This window comes from Atta cephalotes (genome assembly GCF_000143395.1).
Source record: "Atta cephalotes unplaced genomic scaffold scaffold00039, whole genome shotgun sequence".
Taxonomy (NCBI): domain Eukaryota; kingdom Metazoa; phylum Arthropoda; class Insecta; order Hymenoptera; family Formicidae; genus Atta; species Atta cephalotes.
This window is the reverse complement of record NW_012130103.1, coordinates 2352575-2370303: the sequence shown is the minus strand read 5'-3', so window position 1 is coordinate 2370303 and position 17729 is coordinate 2352575. Positions and strand designations below refer to the sequence as shown.

The window sequence follows — 17729 nt, the reverse complement described above, 5'->3', positions numbered from 1 at the left end:
TATTATTAAGAAAAATGATTTAAAACTTTTGTCCAAATCATTATAAAGATCTTCTTAAACAAAATAGTTTTTATTCAAAAAAGTTTTTTATATAATTCCATTATTTTTAAAATTATTGAGTGTATATACTTAAATTAAACATAATATATGTGTATATTCTTCTGAGAGCAATGAAGTATTCGAGTTAATTGTAGAAATGGATGATTAATATTAGATACAAAATATATTTATGTATCTGACAATAATATTTTCCATCTCTCCCTCTTTTCTTTCAATCCGTTTTCTCGTTTTTGGTAATATAATAATGAATATTTTCTCTATAATATAATCTTTCTTTGACTTTCTACAAGGCCAGCATAGAAATCACACTAGATAGTGGTGAAACTTAGTTTTCGGAAATGTCGAACAATGATTTCCGTAATTGAACGCAATCTTCGTCGTTATATATGTACATTGGTAAAAGTAAAGAGGCTCATTTAAATTCTTCACGAATATTAAATAGTCATAATATAAATCCTCTATAGATATCTAACAGTAGGTACAAGTATATAAGATGTTTCCGAAAATATTCCAACTTACATATTCCACTATCAAAATGTTACTTTTTTGATAATATGTATACCAATTTAGACTCAATAGACGCGTCGATCTTTCCAGTATTCTTTAGTTTATCGGCCGTTTATTTTCTTGCAAATCTAATTGAATCATGAATATTTTGACCGATTCTATCGCGAATCTATATTGAATACAACATCAACGATTAAAAAAACAATCCGTCAATATTTTAGAATTTAAACGAGAAATTTAATTTTATACATTATTTTCAATTTAATGTATTTAGAACTAATATATTTTTCCTCTTTCCGGAATAATTTTAACGTATTCATATATGATATATAATTCCTATATCTTTTCTTTTCTAGAATAATATATCTCGTTACTGAAAAATGTCCACAAGCCTTTGAATCTTTGTACAATGACATATACAAAAGCTTATTTAAATAGTGCTATATGAGTATTAGTTGCCGTTTCAATTAATTTATAGATAATGTGAAAGCATAAAAACAGCATAGATTCAGAATTATTCCTATCCAGTCTTCTAGTGCTATAAGAGAAAATACTATTTTATTATAACATAAATTCATTCGAAATACTATGACTTTAGTATCTTCAATTATATTTTTCATTTTTCTTATTTTGGTATTTTTATTTTCATTCAAGAAAGAAATCAATAGTTAAATTATCGGTACTACAGCGACAATAGTCTCTCTTTCTTTTTTCTTTCTCTCAAACGTTCCTTTCAGTAGTATATAAAGTGTTGTTAGTACAATCAATCATGTTATATAAGCAGTAAATTTTACGTATTCTCAAAAGAGTAATTCGAGGCGACATCGCAGAGGCAGTGATAAATGTGATGTTTTATCAAAATGAAAACGATAGTTCTATTTTTTCCCCGATAAAAATATTTGACGAAACAAAATTTGTAGTTTTCTTTCAATCTCTAAAAATAATATGGAAAACGGGAAAATAAGGAAAACGAGGGAAATAAAAAAAAGAAAAACTGTGAATTTTACTACATTAAACTTTGGTATTATATGTGAGTGAACGTTGTTGTTCCTCCTCTTTGTGCCAGTTTGCTTAACGCCTTCAAGTGTCTGTCCTATATTAACGATTATTTACAAACATTATACAACGTAATTTATGTTAATAAAAATATTAATAATAATAAGATTGATAATAATAATAATGGTAAGAGTCGTATTAATACTAGCCGTACAAGACAACAGAAAAATCGACATTCATCAACTAAAAACGAATACAAAATGCTTAATTTTAGATGGTGAATGGTAAACGCATCGTTTGTTTGCACGTGCGAAAAAATAAAAATATTTTGTGAAAACATGTGATGCATATACTTAAATAATTTGGTGCTGTGTGCGATTGGTTAAAAAAAAACGCTTGAAATCAGTTTCTCACTAAAACTAGCACGCGAGGATGGTGCGGATATAATTTAACCTCATAGAAGTATCTTCTAAAACTATTCTCTGGTATCTAAGTACTAGAAAACTAATAAACGGATAAGTGTTATGCCGAATAAATGTATCTAACGAATACTGCTAATGACATATTACTTCCTTCTACAATCGCGTTGACAAAATGTCTATCGACTATCTTAAATAGTATCTAATTATGGAAAAAATTCTGTCCAATTGTGGATGAATCTACGCTGTGGAAGAATAAACGGAAGTTATTAGGATTGTGATGTTGTTAGCGATAAATAGATATAACGCGTTCTTATTGCAACGCATTGCGATAATTTTTGTTTCTTCTTAATGTTGAGTGCTCAATCCGTCTCTTAAGATAGCTAATACTACAGATATTCCTACTGCTTCTTTTTATATCCACATATGTATATTGACTACGAATGGTCAACTTAAGTCTACTAATAAATTAATAGATATAAATATTACACGTGTTTTATAAGTCAAACAAGAACTAACAATCTTGAATCTATACTACAAGTATCTCGAGGACACTTTGGTCACTATACACAGTTTCAGGATTTGTGTTAATCTTACTATCTCGTATATGACTTATAGAACTTGTACCGATCTCTATCTATAGAAAGAAAATTCACTTTGAATGATTAATTCTCGTAATAAAGCATCTAAATTGCAAATATATGCTCTATATGCTCTATATATGCTCTAACGATAAACCTTTGGAAGTAATGAATGATTCCTGGTGAAGGTACACAGTGTTTAAGTATTGAGTACTCATTAAGCGTTTGAAAGACATCTTAACATTTTACTTTAGGTTTCTATTATGTCCTTTAAACATCTATTGGTATTTCGTATGTCATTTCAGTAATCTCAATATCAGACTATATGCAAAATGATGTAACGAAAAAGAAATAGCGTGCGTGCAAAAGCCATGTGAAATTCGACAGATTTTCTAACAAAGACAAAAAAAATTATTGCGCGCATTTTCGAAGACAATTTTCCAGATCTATACATGTAATTGCATTCGACCGTAAAGGCCATATTATCTAATATCTCATGAGAATAACTATCGATCGCGTCTAAGATTACACGTTGTGCTCGTAAATTTCACACGGTGGACGTTTGCTGGTTGTTGTTATCTAGCGGAATGCTCGTGGAACATTCCTTTAGCATTGCACGTAATCGTAGGATCTCCTTGGACGCCGTCGCCAAATCGGATTCTAGTTGTAATTCTTTTTCTCGACGTCGTTTCAATTCACGTTGACATGTCTACAAAACAGATTGCATTTCTTTATGACCGCAAGTGTTTGGAATTTCAGTATAAAAAAATTTTAATTTAATTTATTTCTTACTTACCACATTTTGCCGCAGTAAATCCAATTTGTCGCACTTGAGTCTAGTGACCTCCATCCTTAAGTTTTCGTTTTCCGCGATTCCGTCTTTACTGGTACACCTTGCGGTATCGTGAGTCTCCGCGGAACTCATAGATTCCAGGCCCGTGTCACTATCGGGATATACAGCCTGATCGAGTTCGAGTTCGCTATTGAGCGAACTGTCATCGCTCTCTGAAATCACTCGCTGCGTCATCTCCGTTGTTGTTTTCTCCTGCGTGCGCAGATTCTCGTGTGTTAGTTGTTGCATCATTGCCGATGTTGGCGCCGGGGATTTATCGATAACAGAAGTATCATTGAGGCAGATGACACTCGCGCCTTGCGATTCTCTACGATCATATTCGTCTTGTTGCAACGTTATTAGGCTACTATCTTGATTGTCAGTGTTGGATAGGCTGCTGTCTTGGCTACCAAGACTACCACGCTCCGAGTCTCTTCTCAAAGTCAGATCCGGCGAGCCGAGGGGACTGGACGGTTCCACCGAACGCTTGCTGCCGCTCACCTGAATAGTTATTACAGACATCAATTTATTTAATCTAATTTTATAATAATTTATAATCCACAATTAAAAATTTTATAGTTTAGCTTATATTTATACTTTGTATTCTGTATATTTAGTTTTATCGTTTTGCATGATTATTTTTTTTTTTACGTAGTAAAATCAGTTACTAAAAGAAAACTTTATTTTGTACATTGTATATATCAAGAATGACAAGAGTATTTATTACGTTATATAGTATACAATACTGTATACATACTGTAATAAATATTGTCAACTACTCTTATTCATTTACCTTTGCAACAGTCGATTGTCGATTACTTGGAGGACTGGACTCTGTCTGTTGACCTTTCTTAGCTAACTGTTGCGGCACGCTTTCCGTTGATGCGTTCCTCACACGGGAGATCAGTGCTTTCCGAACCGTGTCGATGAATCGCGAGCCACTGCCACTACTTCCTGAAGTGGATACATCATTTGTCGTTGGACTTACTGGACAAACGCTTAAGCCAGAACTTCCTAGGCCAAGTGGACCACCAAGAAATTCTGCCGTTTTAGTTTGCAGTTCTTCCGTTAGAGATTCTAACAAGGCCGATCTAGTCCGTAGCTGAAAATCATACAATTATTTTGTCTTTTTTCGTAATATTTTTCAAAAATTATCATAGTAATCTATTGAATATCTATTACGGGGATATTCGAGTTTTCTCATTTTTGCAATATGAAAAAGAAAAGAAATGAGATAAAACAAAGAGATTTACCTCTAACTTGGAAAATTTCTCGGCTTTATAAGCGGCGTTCTCGGCGTTTACGAGTTTCGTGAGCAGAAACTCTTTAAATTCGACACCTCTGAGAAAAACAGCTGGAGTCGGTAGAGTAGGTCCAAACCAAGGAACATCATCACGCGCTGTCACACTGACTTTGTACCTTAAAGTTTAATGCCTCTGTTATTCGTTGTTTCTCGTGTTAATCAACAGCGATAGTTTTCACAATCGCGTCGAGAGATATTAAAATAAATAATGAATTCTGTTAGGTTTTAGCTTCGCGGAGCAAACAGCGTATAAACGGAAAGTAACTAAGAATCTAAGAATATACCTTGTATTAGGAGTGCAGGGGTCGATGACTTGCACGACGATGAAGGCATGCAAGAAGTGACTGGCGATCATGTCCGGGCTGAAGGGCGTTGGTTCCTCCTGAAATATGATGGCAACGATGTCATTGCCGATGTGTCGTTTGCGCTGTAATTGCTGCGAATCGCCTGGACTATACGGCAATAATGAGGCCACATGGAACAATACTTCCCGACCCCGAAACACTTCATATACCGCCGAATCGCCAGTTTGGCCATGTCGAGTATCCAACCCACCGCGATAACTATAACGCAATCAATTAGAAAATAATATAAAGAGTAAAATAAAGTAAATGTTAGGTGTAGTAAAAAGAAATCCATTATTTTTGCATGCCATCTAATGGAAAAATAATGGATTTCTTTTTACTACACCTAATATTAACTAAGAATAAAGGAGAGAGAAGAGGGGAAGAGAGACAATTTTCTACTAATCAATCTTTGATAATTTTATAATTTTATATACCTAATTTATGAAATTATTTTTTATTAAAATTTATGCAAAAATGTATCGATAGATACGTGCATTATATAAATCATGTATTAAAAAGAATTTTAACATAAGCTCTTTGAAGGTAAATAATATTATATTAATTCTTTAATCTTTAAGGCACGAACTTTTTTAAAACATATTTTGCTGATTCTTAATATATATACAGGTTGTAGGGATCGTTGATTGCAAATCTGAAGTCGAAATTTAAAAAGTCAAAATGAATACAAATCCAATGTTAAAAAAACTTTATTACGATTTATACATAATTAAAATTTTATAAGGATTTCTTTAGATTTTTAATTTCAAATTTGCAATAAACATTTAACAATTCAAAATAATGGATCTAATATCAAGAAAATTTTTATTACTTTTTAACAAAAAGTATCGCTGAAATGCAAAAAGTATCGCTGAAATGCAAAAAAGACAGGTGTAATGTATATAAGACATACAGCAAAGAATTAAGAAACCTTACCCCTTGTGATCCTTGAGATCGATTTTCTGACCAAGCAAATCGAGAAACTCCTGAAAGGCCGGGGTAATCTGCCGATTGCCGAAGAGTTGTTCCTCGGTGAGTTGACCGGCTCGCTGATGAAGAACACCAAACTTAAACCTGGAGACCAAGGCGTGCTCGTCGTACCGTGCTATCAAGGTACCGGCGCCGGGGCACATGACCGGTATCAGAGGGCTCACGTTTAGAGACTCATTGATAGCCTGTAAAAAAATATTTCTGATAAGGCGCGAGAACACGTAATCGACGTATAATTACGAAAAAGCGAGGCAAGGTCTTTCCTGTGTTTTATCACACTAGCGTGCCTTCTTATCTTTCTCCTTTCCTCAATTTTCCTCTCTCTTTCTCTCACTTCCTGCCATACGATCGCGCACGTAACAGCCGAGAAAGATAAAGCATGCACACACGATGAATGTTAAATTATTCAGCGCATTTATGCGTTTTTACGCGCATAGGAATACACCGGTAGAATATAGGATCCAAGGCCGGATATAGCATTTCCATCGCCCGAAGATAACGAATTTTGAACAGTAGTTGCTCTATGAAATGTTTTATTCATTTTTTGAAAGCGCTCGAGTTTTCCATCAATACATACATATTTCTGTAGTTTTGCATGATCCCAAATGTTTTATAGCCAGAAATGGTACAAGATGTAGATATAAAAAAAGAAAAATAAAAAGTAAATTTTATATTTTGTATTGTATACTACTACATATTCGCGATCGATTAAAAAAAAAACATTTTCTCAAATGACTAATAATAATAATTATTATTTATTTATTTCAATTGATAAAGCTTCATATATATTCGGATAGAGATTTATATAGATTTGTATAAATTCGAGAATTTTTAAACCTGTCTGATGATTTTATTATGACATTCAATGTTTTTTTTTTGTGGAAGTGCGCCAATGTGCAGGGCCGCTGTAAACAAGTGTGCAAATTGTGCACTGCGCAATAGGACATGGACAGTAAATTCAATTTAAAAAAAATCAATCCTGTAACACTAATTGCGCATGCTGTTAAATTTAATTTCTTCTGAAACGTGTACTGCATATAAATTTCGTATCATAAAATTTGAAATCATTAATCGGATCGAATAGTTATTTCTCGATACTATTAATATCTTTCAATCACATATAAAGCTATACCAAGTTTTAATACGAATAGTAGGATACTGATCATGTAACATTTTTTCTAAAACGAAAACGTGAAAAATGAAAAAATCGTTCCATTAACTTCATTTTTCATATTTTCGCTTCAAGAAAAAATTACAATATCCCAGAAATAAAAAATTGCGCTCTTTCTAAAATTATTTAAAAAATTATTTTAAAAAGTAACTTATTTAAAATTGATAAATAAAAATATTAAGAAGGGCAGTAAAGTCCCCATAAAGGCGCCTTATATTTCAAGCTCAGCAAATGTGTAAAACAAGAAAAAAATGCTATTACACAGCTATTACGTAACTCAACTAATTGTAAGTACAATTAATAATTCAAACGCGCGGTGAGTCCGCTTTTCGAGAAATTACGGAGCAATTGTTTGATTTTAAAACAAAACTTCGAAAAACTGGGTCTGTAAGCGTTTCAATTTGCTTGTATTAATATCATTCTCCGTAAACACAACGTGACTGTTGTCTCAGGCGTTTCTTATTATCTCTTCAAACACACAGGTAATCGAGTATGTCTGTCTCGAGTGCGCCAGTATAAGCGGCGTCTCCAATACATAAACGCATGATAAATTGCACAATAGCTCAAAGAAAACTAAGTACAATTTTCACGTGGCAGGTTTAAAAAATGGAACGTAGCGTCCCGTTGAAAGAATTCACCTGGATTGATTTTAAAATATATCGAACTATTTTACGAATTACGCAAATATGCAAATAAATAATTTTAAACCAAAATTTTATATTTTCCAATGTTGATCAACAGTGAAATTTTTGAATTAATATTGTTGTGAGGAGTTTCTCAGAGTCTTTCTCACGCGCTTTTTACGTAAGAAACGCGTTTCGATGTTTCTCCTTGCGTTTTAATCTAAATTTTATTCATTTAATGTAATTCACGCCAACTAGAAAGAATTATTACCAGAAGTGAATGTCTTTACCTTGACCATTTTCCTCGGTGTAGGATTCGAGTTGAGATTCGTAGTTGGAACCAGGTCATGTGTCGATCCTGCTCGAAGTCGCAGTAACACCCGCCAGTGTTCTTGTCCGGCGACCGTCTCGGCCTTCACCGAGACCAAAACCGGACCGTTCTCATTGTCCCTTCCCACGAGATTCACGTGTTCCTGCGAAAAAAAATCGAGACGTTAAAACGACATAGTTGTACATGCTAATGATATGCAATAATAATTAGTCATGTTTTCTAGTTCCTTCGCGCAAATCGTTTTTCGCACATCGTTTTTTCAAGAATTTACCAAAAACCTAGGAAAATCATAAATAACACGAGCAATATTCAAGGATGGGTGGAAAAAAACTGGATTGATCGAAAAAAAACTTAATCTTTTGTCCGCGATAATTTTCTTCCGATGCAAGCCTGTTGAGAAATTCATCAAGATCATCGAGACTCTAGTTTTCGAATGTAAACACAAAAAAGAAATATAATAGAAAAAATATTTTCAGAAAGTAGTGACAAATTTAATAAAAAGATGAATTCTTAAGTGTTTTTAAGTAACTTGTTATAAACGTTTGTTAAGTAACTCGTGTTCGGCGATATTTTTTTAACGCGTTAGTTTTTGATATAAATGTTGCTTAATCCCTTGAAAAAGTCATAAATTTTTTAATTCTGTTGAATTTTTTTACAATAAATGTTTAAAATAGCGCCTTTCAATATCATTCTTCTATACAACCATCAACAACGTTTAAATAAAATCGATGTCTAATATTTTAAAGAAACGTCACTAAACATGCATTTTATAACAATTAAAGTTATTTAATTTTATGAGATCTTTTAATAATATTTTATGTTTGTCGCTATATTTTCCGGAAACATTCTGGATATACGTCGGATACAAAAAGCGTTAGTTGACGGATGTGTTAATACCGCGGGATGTAACCGGCGTGGCGATGTGCGTGCGTTAGAACAATTACAGTAGTTCACGCGTTCCGGATTCAATTAGTTGTTACGAAATTGTCGTAAGTAAAATAGTATGTATACGCGAGCGATACGACCCTGAGCGCACTGTGTTACGCAGCAATGTATCCGTACGCTTTTGCAAACTGCAGTTAGTGCGTTTTGTCCCACGTATGTATATTATACATGATGTCCCTCGCGCGAGGCTTCGTATTGAGGACAATATATTACGCAAACGGTCTTCGGCGAGTTTATTAGCAGGTTTGTTCGATTAACAACTTTTCGTCGCATCCTCATTTCGAACGTATGTTCGAGAAGTGAAAAAGAATAAATTCACAGTTTTTCCTTTTTTATACATATATATCCTCGTCGTAAAAGTAAATTGCACGAATAATCGCAGAATATTCCAAGCATCTATCATTATCAAAGTTACTTAAGAGACTTTTCATTATGCACTATAAAAACCGCATGATATCTTAGATAGTAAATAAAAAAATGTATAAAATTTAAAATTTAGAAAAGGAAATTTTTATGTATAGAAAAATACGAACTGGTCAAAATGGGAAACATTCTTCTTATTTTGTAGGTTTGTCAACAAAAGTTGATCAACAAAAGTTGCGAAAATTTTCAGCTTTCTAACGTGAAAGCTTAAAGTTTTCCTTACAATCATTTTTTAAAAATGTTCGTAAGATTATTGAATTATTAAATTAATTAAGCGGATTAAATAAAAAGAACATTATGACTTTCATTTTCATAATTCCATTAAAAGTCATCGTACTGCAAAAAAGAACAGCTTAAAGTTGAAACTTTAACTGCTCGATCAAGTGGTATAATTGTCAATTTTTTTTAATGTAGATATAAAAGCAGTAGCGCTACAAAAAAGCTTTTGTTCCAATTCAATATTATACAAAAAATGTTGACTTCAATTATCCGATTTTTTATTTAATTCATGGACAACAATCGCATGACGAATTCGCACGTGCTCGCGAGACTTCTCAACACGAGGGAAAGGACAATCCTCGGACTTTCTTATGTTTCTCGGGTTTTTTAAGTTAGCTGCGAGCAATGAGCGTTTTATTAAAGCTGCACAATAGTCGGCAGAGTAACAACGGCGAATAAAAACGGTGCATCATCGTTGACGGTGCGTTTGCATGCGAGCAAAAATGCCGAGAGAGGTTTAGAGAGCCGCATGGAAGGTCGGGTCGCATGCAGAATGTGGTGTACGATGAAATGCATGCACACACCATTCCCTTCCCCTCCGGTGTTTTACTAACCTTCAGATGGAAATAGTGGAGGGAGTTAGAAAGGGCAACGTGCCCGGAGTTCACAGGAGTTCATGCCATCGAGATATTGTACATACGTTTATTACTACCATTGTCATTATTGTAATAATACACTTGTGTGTTATTACTGTAATAATGCATACAACGGAGTGATTTTATTAAATTATTAAATATAATAAACATTATGTACGTTAACTGATCTAGCGTAGATTTCGATGAGATTAATTGCAAATTGAAATTAAGGTTAATAAAATTAATAACTTTATATAAAATTAAGAATGTTATTCTCTTAAATATTATAATCCTTATCCAAATTTTATGTTTCATTCTCGAAATTTCCATTTCCATAATTCAAGCTTATATTTTCCATTCTTTCTACCTTTTATAGAAGAACTTAATTTTTATTTGTATCTAATATTTTCTTCTCCTTCATAAATATTATTATGACTGATCACAATCATCCCTTCCACTTAATAATCTATAGTCCGTCCCTGACCAATTATTATTTTTTTTTAGAATTTTTAATAATTTAATATATTTTTTATTTATAAAATACTGAGAAAAAATATAGTCAATTTTAATAAATATTTAGTTGGCAGTATTCAATTAAATATTTATTAAATATAAAAATATATTTATTGATATAAGAAACATTAATTTAACAATCATTCTTTTTACTGAACAAATATTTATTTACTGTAAGTAAATGTTTAGGTGGCAATATTGAACTAAATATTAAAATTGATTATATTTTTTTCTCAGTATATTATTAGATGATTCCACAATATTAATAACCTAATAATTTCATTCCTTTTTAATATACTTTTATATATGTACCTATAATGCCATGATGTCTTTCGAAAACCAGCCGGAAATTAAAATTATGAAAAAAAAATTGCGGCGAATTTCAAAGGATATAAATTCTGATATAAATTTAAAGTAAGAACACACATAATATATTTCCTATATATTTTGATATTTTTATTTTCGCGTGTATTAATTTTTATCAAGAGGTCTCGAGCGAGATCTCTATGTCTTAAATGGCAAGAAAATATTCCAACTTGCCATTATACGAACTCCAAGACGGCGCGCCCTCCTATTGTAAGCAACGGTCTTACTCTGTACTCCACCGTCTTCTTTGTTCTTCAACCTCTCGATTGGTATCGTTAGCCGTTATGATCGGCTTCGAGGTGTATAATCGTTTGCGCTGTTACGGTTCGAATTACTTGCGCACCGTTGTTATCTCCCGCAATTAATCGATTCTCTCTCTCTTTTCCACGTGTATGATCGAGGGCTTCTTCTCTTTTCTTGACGCGCGTAACAAACGACATTACAATGAAACACGCGATACCGGTGCATCGCGTACTGGCGAAGATGCGTGTTCATGCTGTACTATTTTCACGACGCGATGCGTAAAAAAAAATCGACTTCAGGTATCGAGATCGTAAGGATTCAATTTTAACAGATCGGTTAATCGGATCCGGCTTGTGTTAGAATTATTATATTATGTAATACGACTGTGTGATGTGTGTTTTCCCTGCTGAACTTCTTACGAGATTAGTAGAATAGTAACAAAGAAGTAGAATAGTAAGAGACTCAATTCTAAACAGAATCGTAAGACTCGTAACATATTCTTGTAAAAACTTATGATTAATATTCTAATTTTATGCATATGTATAATAATCGTAAGACGTACGATTATTCATAAATATCGATTTCTTGTTAATTTTATGATAAGAAGCTATTGTGTAAAAATATTAAAGATATAAGCACTCAAAAATTTTTACAAGTCTTATAAGAATATGTTACGATCCTTATTCAGCTTAGAATTTCGGCATTAGTTTTTTCAACGGATTTTTTTTAGAGATTGGAGAGCAAAATTCAAAAATTAAAACGCAAGCTTTCTGAATTTCTATTATCTTGTATCAATGCGGAGAGACTTATAACATTATGTTTCAGTATACTTATAGTATTTAAGTTATGTAATTCAAAAAGTTGGACTTACGCCAACGTTTTCTCACGGATTATTATGAGAAGAGACATACGTAAGCAGTAAATAGTACAAGGCCTATACACATCTTTCCATAACAGTAATCGTAAGATGTATCGTAAGAAGCCAATCAGAACTGAACAATTTTGACAATTCTTAACTGTGGCTAATTATTAAGGAGCATTTATACTGATCGTAATCTTCTGCCGTCGTATCTGTAAGAATTGATCAATTACAGTCGAGTATTTCTCCCTTAGTCGAATTGAGAGAGGAATAAATTAATTCTTATAAATTACGGTAAGTATAAATGCTCCTTTATATACATTTTATGGTTACGGTTATGGAAAATGCGTACGTAAGCGTATCAACACAGTAGAAAACATAAAGCAATAACGGGAAATTTTTAATGAGAAATTTAAAAATAAACAGTATCAAATCCAAAATATTCATTTACTTACTACTTACATCTTACTGTTTACTTTTTTTTATTTTATCAGCTTTAGGCTGATATTTGTCGTGCGACAAATTTTTCAAGCGTTAATTGGCTGTAGGACAGAGAAATCCGAGAATCTCTTTGTTTTGCAGCCAATCAATAGATTTGAAAAGCTACTTACTGTTGTACGACAAAAAACGGACAAAAACGGATGAATGTAATATTAGCTGTAAAGCGTTATTTCATAAAAGTAATGGCTTTCTATAATAAGCTATTACTTAAGTTTAATGCTGATTCTACAATGAATCGGTAGTCCTAAGTCTTATCGGGAATCGATGAAGTTGGCCAACAGTCAATTTATACGACTAAGGCCCGGTTGCATCAACATTACTTTGACTTTAAGCGAGACTTAAAACTCTCTTTGTCTCGTTTTAGAGCGAAAACGAGACAGAGAAAGAGTTTTAAGTCTCACTTAAAATCAAAGTAACGTTGATGCAATAGGGTCTAAGACCGATTTTCTTAAAACTGGCCAAATTCGACTTTATTTCTTCCTATTAGCTAAGCTAAATGAATCACTGTACTTAACAACTGTAATTAACAACTTGTAGATGCGAAAAATCATATTTAGGTTAAGACTGGTTAAGACTTAAAGATTTCCGACTGCTCATTGTAAAGTCAGCTTAAATCTTAAGCCGTAAGAAATTGATCAATTATCATAATTATCGATTATTTTTCTCACATTTGACTGTGATTGGTCAATTTTTCACGGCTTAAGATTTAAGCTTAAGTAACTAAGTAAGCTTCTTGTAGAAAGTCTATAAGAATTTAAAACCTTATATGTCAGAAGAATTTCACGTTGTAAATCAGAAAAACAAGCGCGATCCGAACACCGCTGCACTGTCGGGTAACAATAGACGGAACGGGAACTCATCCGTCGAGTCTTATCTAGAAAAACTGCTTGCTCGCTACCGGAAGCGGAAAATAATGCGTTCTTTTTCTTACGAGCTACGCACGACTTAACTATTCGTTAATTAGACCTTCCAAGTAGATATGCAACATATATTCTAAAAAAAAACTTGCAGAGTTTAATAATAATACGAGTACAGTAACCTAAAGAATATTATGATTCTCACCAACGCGATCACAATTATAATATTTCGAGATAGTCCTAATCACCTAGCTAGAATATTTTATATATCCTAAATAAAAGTCACTATTATTAACTATTATTTATATGTATACTAATATTTGAAATGTACACAAATTTACTCAATATTTTCTCAAAATGTAAGGTGAAATAAAAAAACTAGGATTTTTTTATCAGTAAAGAAACTACTGTGACTGAATTTCATTTCCTCTATTGATAAAGTGTACAAATTATTCCAGGTGACTATAATAAATAATGATAGCTTTGGTCTCAATGGGAAATTTCGTTATACTGATTATGTTGTCGTTTGATTATTGCCATTTGCTCTATGCAGTTTTAGCAACAATTTTATATCGCGAATTTCCATTATTAACAGTTCTGTTTCTCGCATATACCCTTTTTTGATCGAGAATTGTTTTTTCATACACAAATCGCATTTCTCTCTCTCTCTCTCTTTCTCTCTCTCATATATTTTCAAGAGAAATTTTTAATCACATCATGATGATGATTCGACTACGGGAAAGGAATAAAGAGAAGAAGAGAATCAAAAGATAGAAAAGGTTGAAAGAGAGCGGTAGAAACGTAGAGACAGAAGAAAATCGCGGGTAGGGATCGCGAAAACGACCAACAACGGATGAATCAGAAAAGAAGGAATGAAGGAGAGAAGGAGAGAAGGATTCCTTCTTAATTCCAAGCAGCGGACTTTCATGCAAGCTATGAGAACGTTCCCACTCCCACGTCCAAAGTGCTCTTTTCCTTATCCTACGTGCTTCCTCCTCTTTTCCCTCCCGCGCCGTGACTCTTCCTTTTCTCCCTCTCGTTATTTCAGTCTCCTCCGTACACGAATCCTCCTTTTTTCCTTGCACACCTACGTACGTCGGTTGAGCGATCGTGGTTCATCACGGTTCTTGCGCTCGAATATGGTTGCAGGGGCGGAATAATGTCCGCCCTGATCCCAATGACGAATCGAATAAATTAAGGAAATCGTTCAAGAAAGGACTATCGGTAGGTACGAAATATAAGGAAAGCCTGTGGGAAAACTCATGATATTTTCAAAACTATTAGATCTTAGAGCAGACGCACCGTCTTAAAATAAAGACGCCTACAGATGTTGACAAACATCCACAATTTTATCGCGCGTCTGTCACGCGTAAATTATCTAGATTATCATATATATTTCGTATATGCTATATTTAACCGAAGATCACAGAGATACAAAGGTCCCGCTGATGTTTTGAACTTTTCCGTACATGTTATACAGGGTTGGAAATTACATCTCGAGAAATAAGTAATATAATTTAATAACGTTAGAAACATATAAGATCTTTGTATTAGGTGTAGTAAAAAGAAATCCATTATTTTTGCATGAAATTGAATGGAAAAATAATGGATTTCTTTTTATTAATATTTAATATTTAATATAACAATGCAATATTTAATATTTAAAATAGCAATGCAAACAATACAAAAAATTAACAGAACTGTAACTGAAAAGTAGCAACTCTTGATCTTTTAAAAAACCATAATTTGATACTTTTCAGAATCGATAACTTGTAACGATAACTAATTACTTTTTAAGGGAAAAAAAACTGTAACTGTAACTAGTTTTACAAAGTAATTTTCCCAATTCTAGCGTTATATTGCGTTTCCCGAAATCTTTCTACTATTCTTTACTGGTTCGGTTACCCAGCTCTTTTATCTTCATAAAAAAATCCCGCGATGTTAGATAGGAAGTTGATGAAAAACGAAACTCACTCTGCCGACAAAGAAGCGGCGGTAGCATTTGGCCGTGTCATCCTGGTCTATCCTAGGCTGCCAGGCTGGCTGCGCCGGTAGTAATGCTTTGCCGGCGGAATCGAGAGTATGTCGATGATCGGTACCGTCGACCCAATACCCGGATGGCGTGACAACTAAGGGTGGCTGGACACCGGACACAGCTTGCTGTTGCAGAGCTGCTTCCATTAGTGCTCTCCCCAAGGGCGCATCGCCCATCGGTGATGGCGATAACGCTGATGTGTGATTGCTAGGCGCACCACCGGGACTCGACGTTGTCCTGTCATCTCTCGGTGTCTGCAACAAAATTGCAAAACATTCATTAATTCATCCGGGATTTGATTAATTATTTCTGCGAAGTATTCAGGTAAATATTGACATATATAAAAGAATGAAAAAGCATTAATCGAGCATATAATTATAGATTGAGTAATTTTATTTTCTTAACTTAGTATGTTAGAATCTAAAAATAATTAGATTCTAATTCGTAGCATGTAGTGTTATTATTTTTCCTTTGTCTCACAAGTGTTTTTTTTTTAATATCTGAAACTCATCATTAATATTTTCACAAAATATTATTTTTATATAATAAATTTTTATTTATTATTTAAATATGTAATTAAATATTAAGTAAAAAAATATCAAATAATCAATGTTATAAAAAAATCCAAAAACTCTAATAAAATTTCTCAATAAAAACTCTCCAATAAAACTTAATAAAAATATTCACTGGGCTGAATTTTTTTAAGAAAAATCTGGGCTTTTTTCAATCCTACCAAAAACGAAATGTTGTATGACAGTGGTTAAGTGAGAAATAAACCAAGTGACATATAAACACTAGTTATTCCCATTAAAAGTTTTATGTAAGTGACATTCTAATAAAAAGATATTGTGACTTCATTGTAAAGGTACAAAATCAATAATCAATAATCGCATATAATGCAATAATATAACGTAATAATTAACAGAAATTAATAATTAACAGAAAAGAAGAAATATTATTTCATATAATTATAAACTGAGTAATTTTATTTTTCTAGTATGCGCAGCTATATAAAACATCATTTATCAAAATAACAATGGATTTTCTTAATTTAATTTCGTTAATTTAATTTTGTTAATTAAATTCCTTCAATATCGATATCCAATATTATTATTAATATTATATATAATCATGAATCCGAGGCAGAAGCGTAATACAGAACGTCGATACTCTCACATCAACTTCCTCACATTGATGTCACCGAGTGTTATTGGCTACTTGTTTATCAGTTGCAGTGTAGGTGTTCAATTGTTCGTTTTCGTGGCTGGCAACATTGATTGCTCTATATTGCTGTCATATATCTCTCTTTCTCTCTGTTCTCCGAAGCAAACACGATCGATCGCCCTGGGAGGATGCAGCGCGACCAAAAAGGAATCGCGCGTATCGTAAATGTCGTAGAGAGATTGAGGCGAGTAGGTCGAACGTTACGACGATTCTATGCTGGCGGCGAAACTGAAGAAATATATGTCCACGTGTCACTGTACACCAATCGCACCCACGTAGAGTTTCTGCGGATACCAACCGATCAGATGTCGACTGTGATTCGATACGAGTACTCCATATTCGTCGCGCGAAGCACAGCATGCGATAATATGTGTAACTCTAAGCATCTCGCCCACGCGAGTGGAAACACCTCGACTGGATAATTATGGTAATAGTTTATTCGTCAAGGGATTAATGTCTGCATAATGTCGGTGACACTCATGATAATAGTCATGGTTTATCTTGGTCGATGTTTTTATACTTTCTTCTTTTTCTTAAAGATATATAACACTCTTCGATTATTTTAATAGAAGAAGAAAAGTAGCGTTCTTCATCCGATTAGCCACGTGCAGTTAAGTGCTTTTACAAAGTTAACGCGCATCGAACATCTGCAGATTTCTCCAGCTGCGTAAACGCGGTCGAATATAAAAGTGCGTTTTCTCTCAGGTTTTCATTAGACAAGATCGTGGCCCACTAATATCGAGCATAATTGG

The 17729-nt window shown here is 33.3% G+C and overlaps 1 protein-coding gene across 1 annotated transcript in view; it reads right to left on the bottom strand.

The window, feature by feature from the left end:
• Positions 1–3110: 3110 nt before the first annotated feature.
• The window catches only part of LOC105622034 (rap1 GTPase-activating protein 1-like), a 117100-nt gene continuing 102481 nt past the window's right edge, over positions 3111–17729 (bottom strand). The window contains exons 4-11 of the mRNA XM_012203469.1: positions 15693–16007; positions 8117–8299; positions 5979–6217; positions 4983–5261; positions 4649–4814; positions 4189–4497; positions 3360–3896; positions 3111–3272 (exon numbers count right to left, since the gene is read on the bottom strand). Coding sequence (XP_012058859.1) covers positions 3111–3272; positions 3360–3896; positions 4189–4497; positions 4649–4814; positions 4983–5261; positions 5979–6217; positions 8117–8299; positions 15693–16007 — 2190 coding nt within the window. The remainder of the gene's footprint in view (positions 3273–3359; positions 3897–4188; positions 4498–4648; positions 4815–4982; positions 5262–5978; positions 6218–8116; positions 8300–15692; positions 16008–17729) is intronic.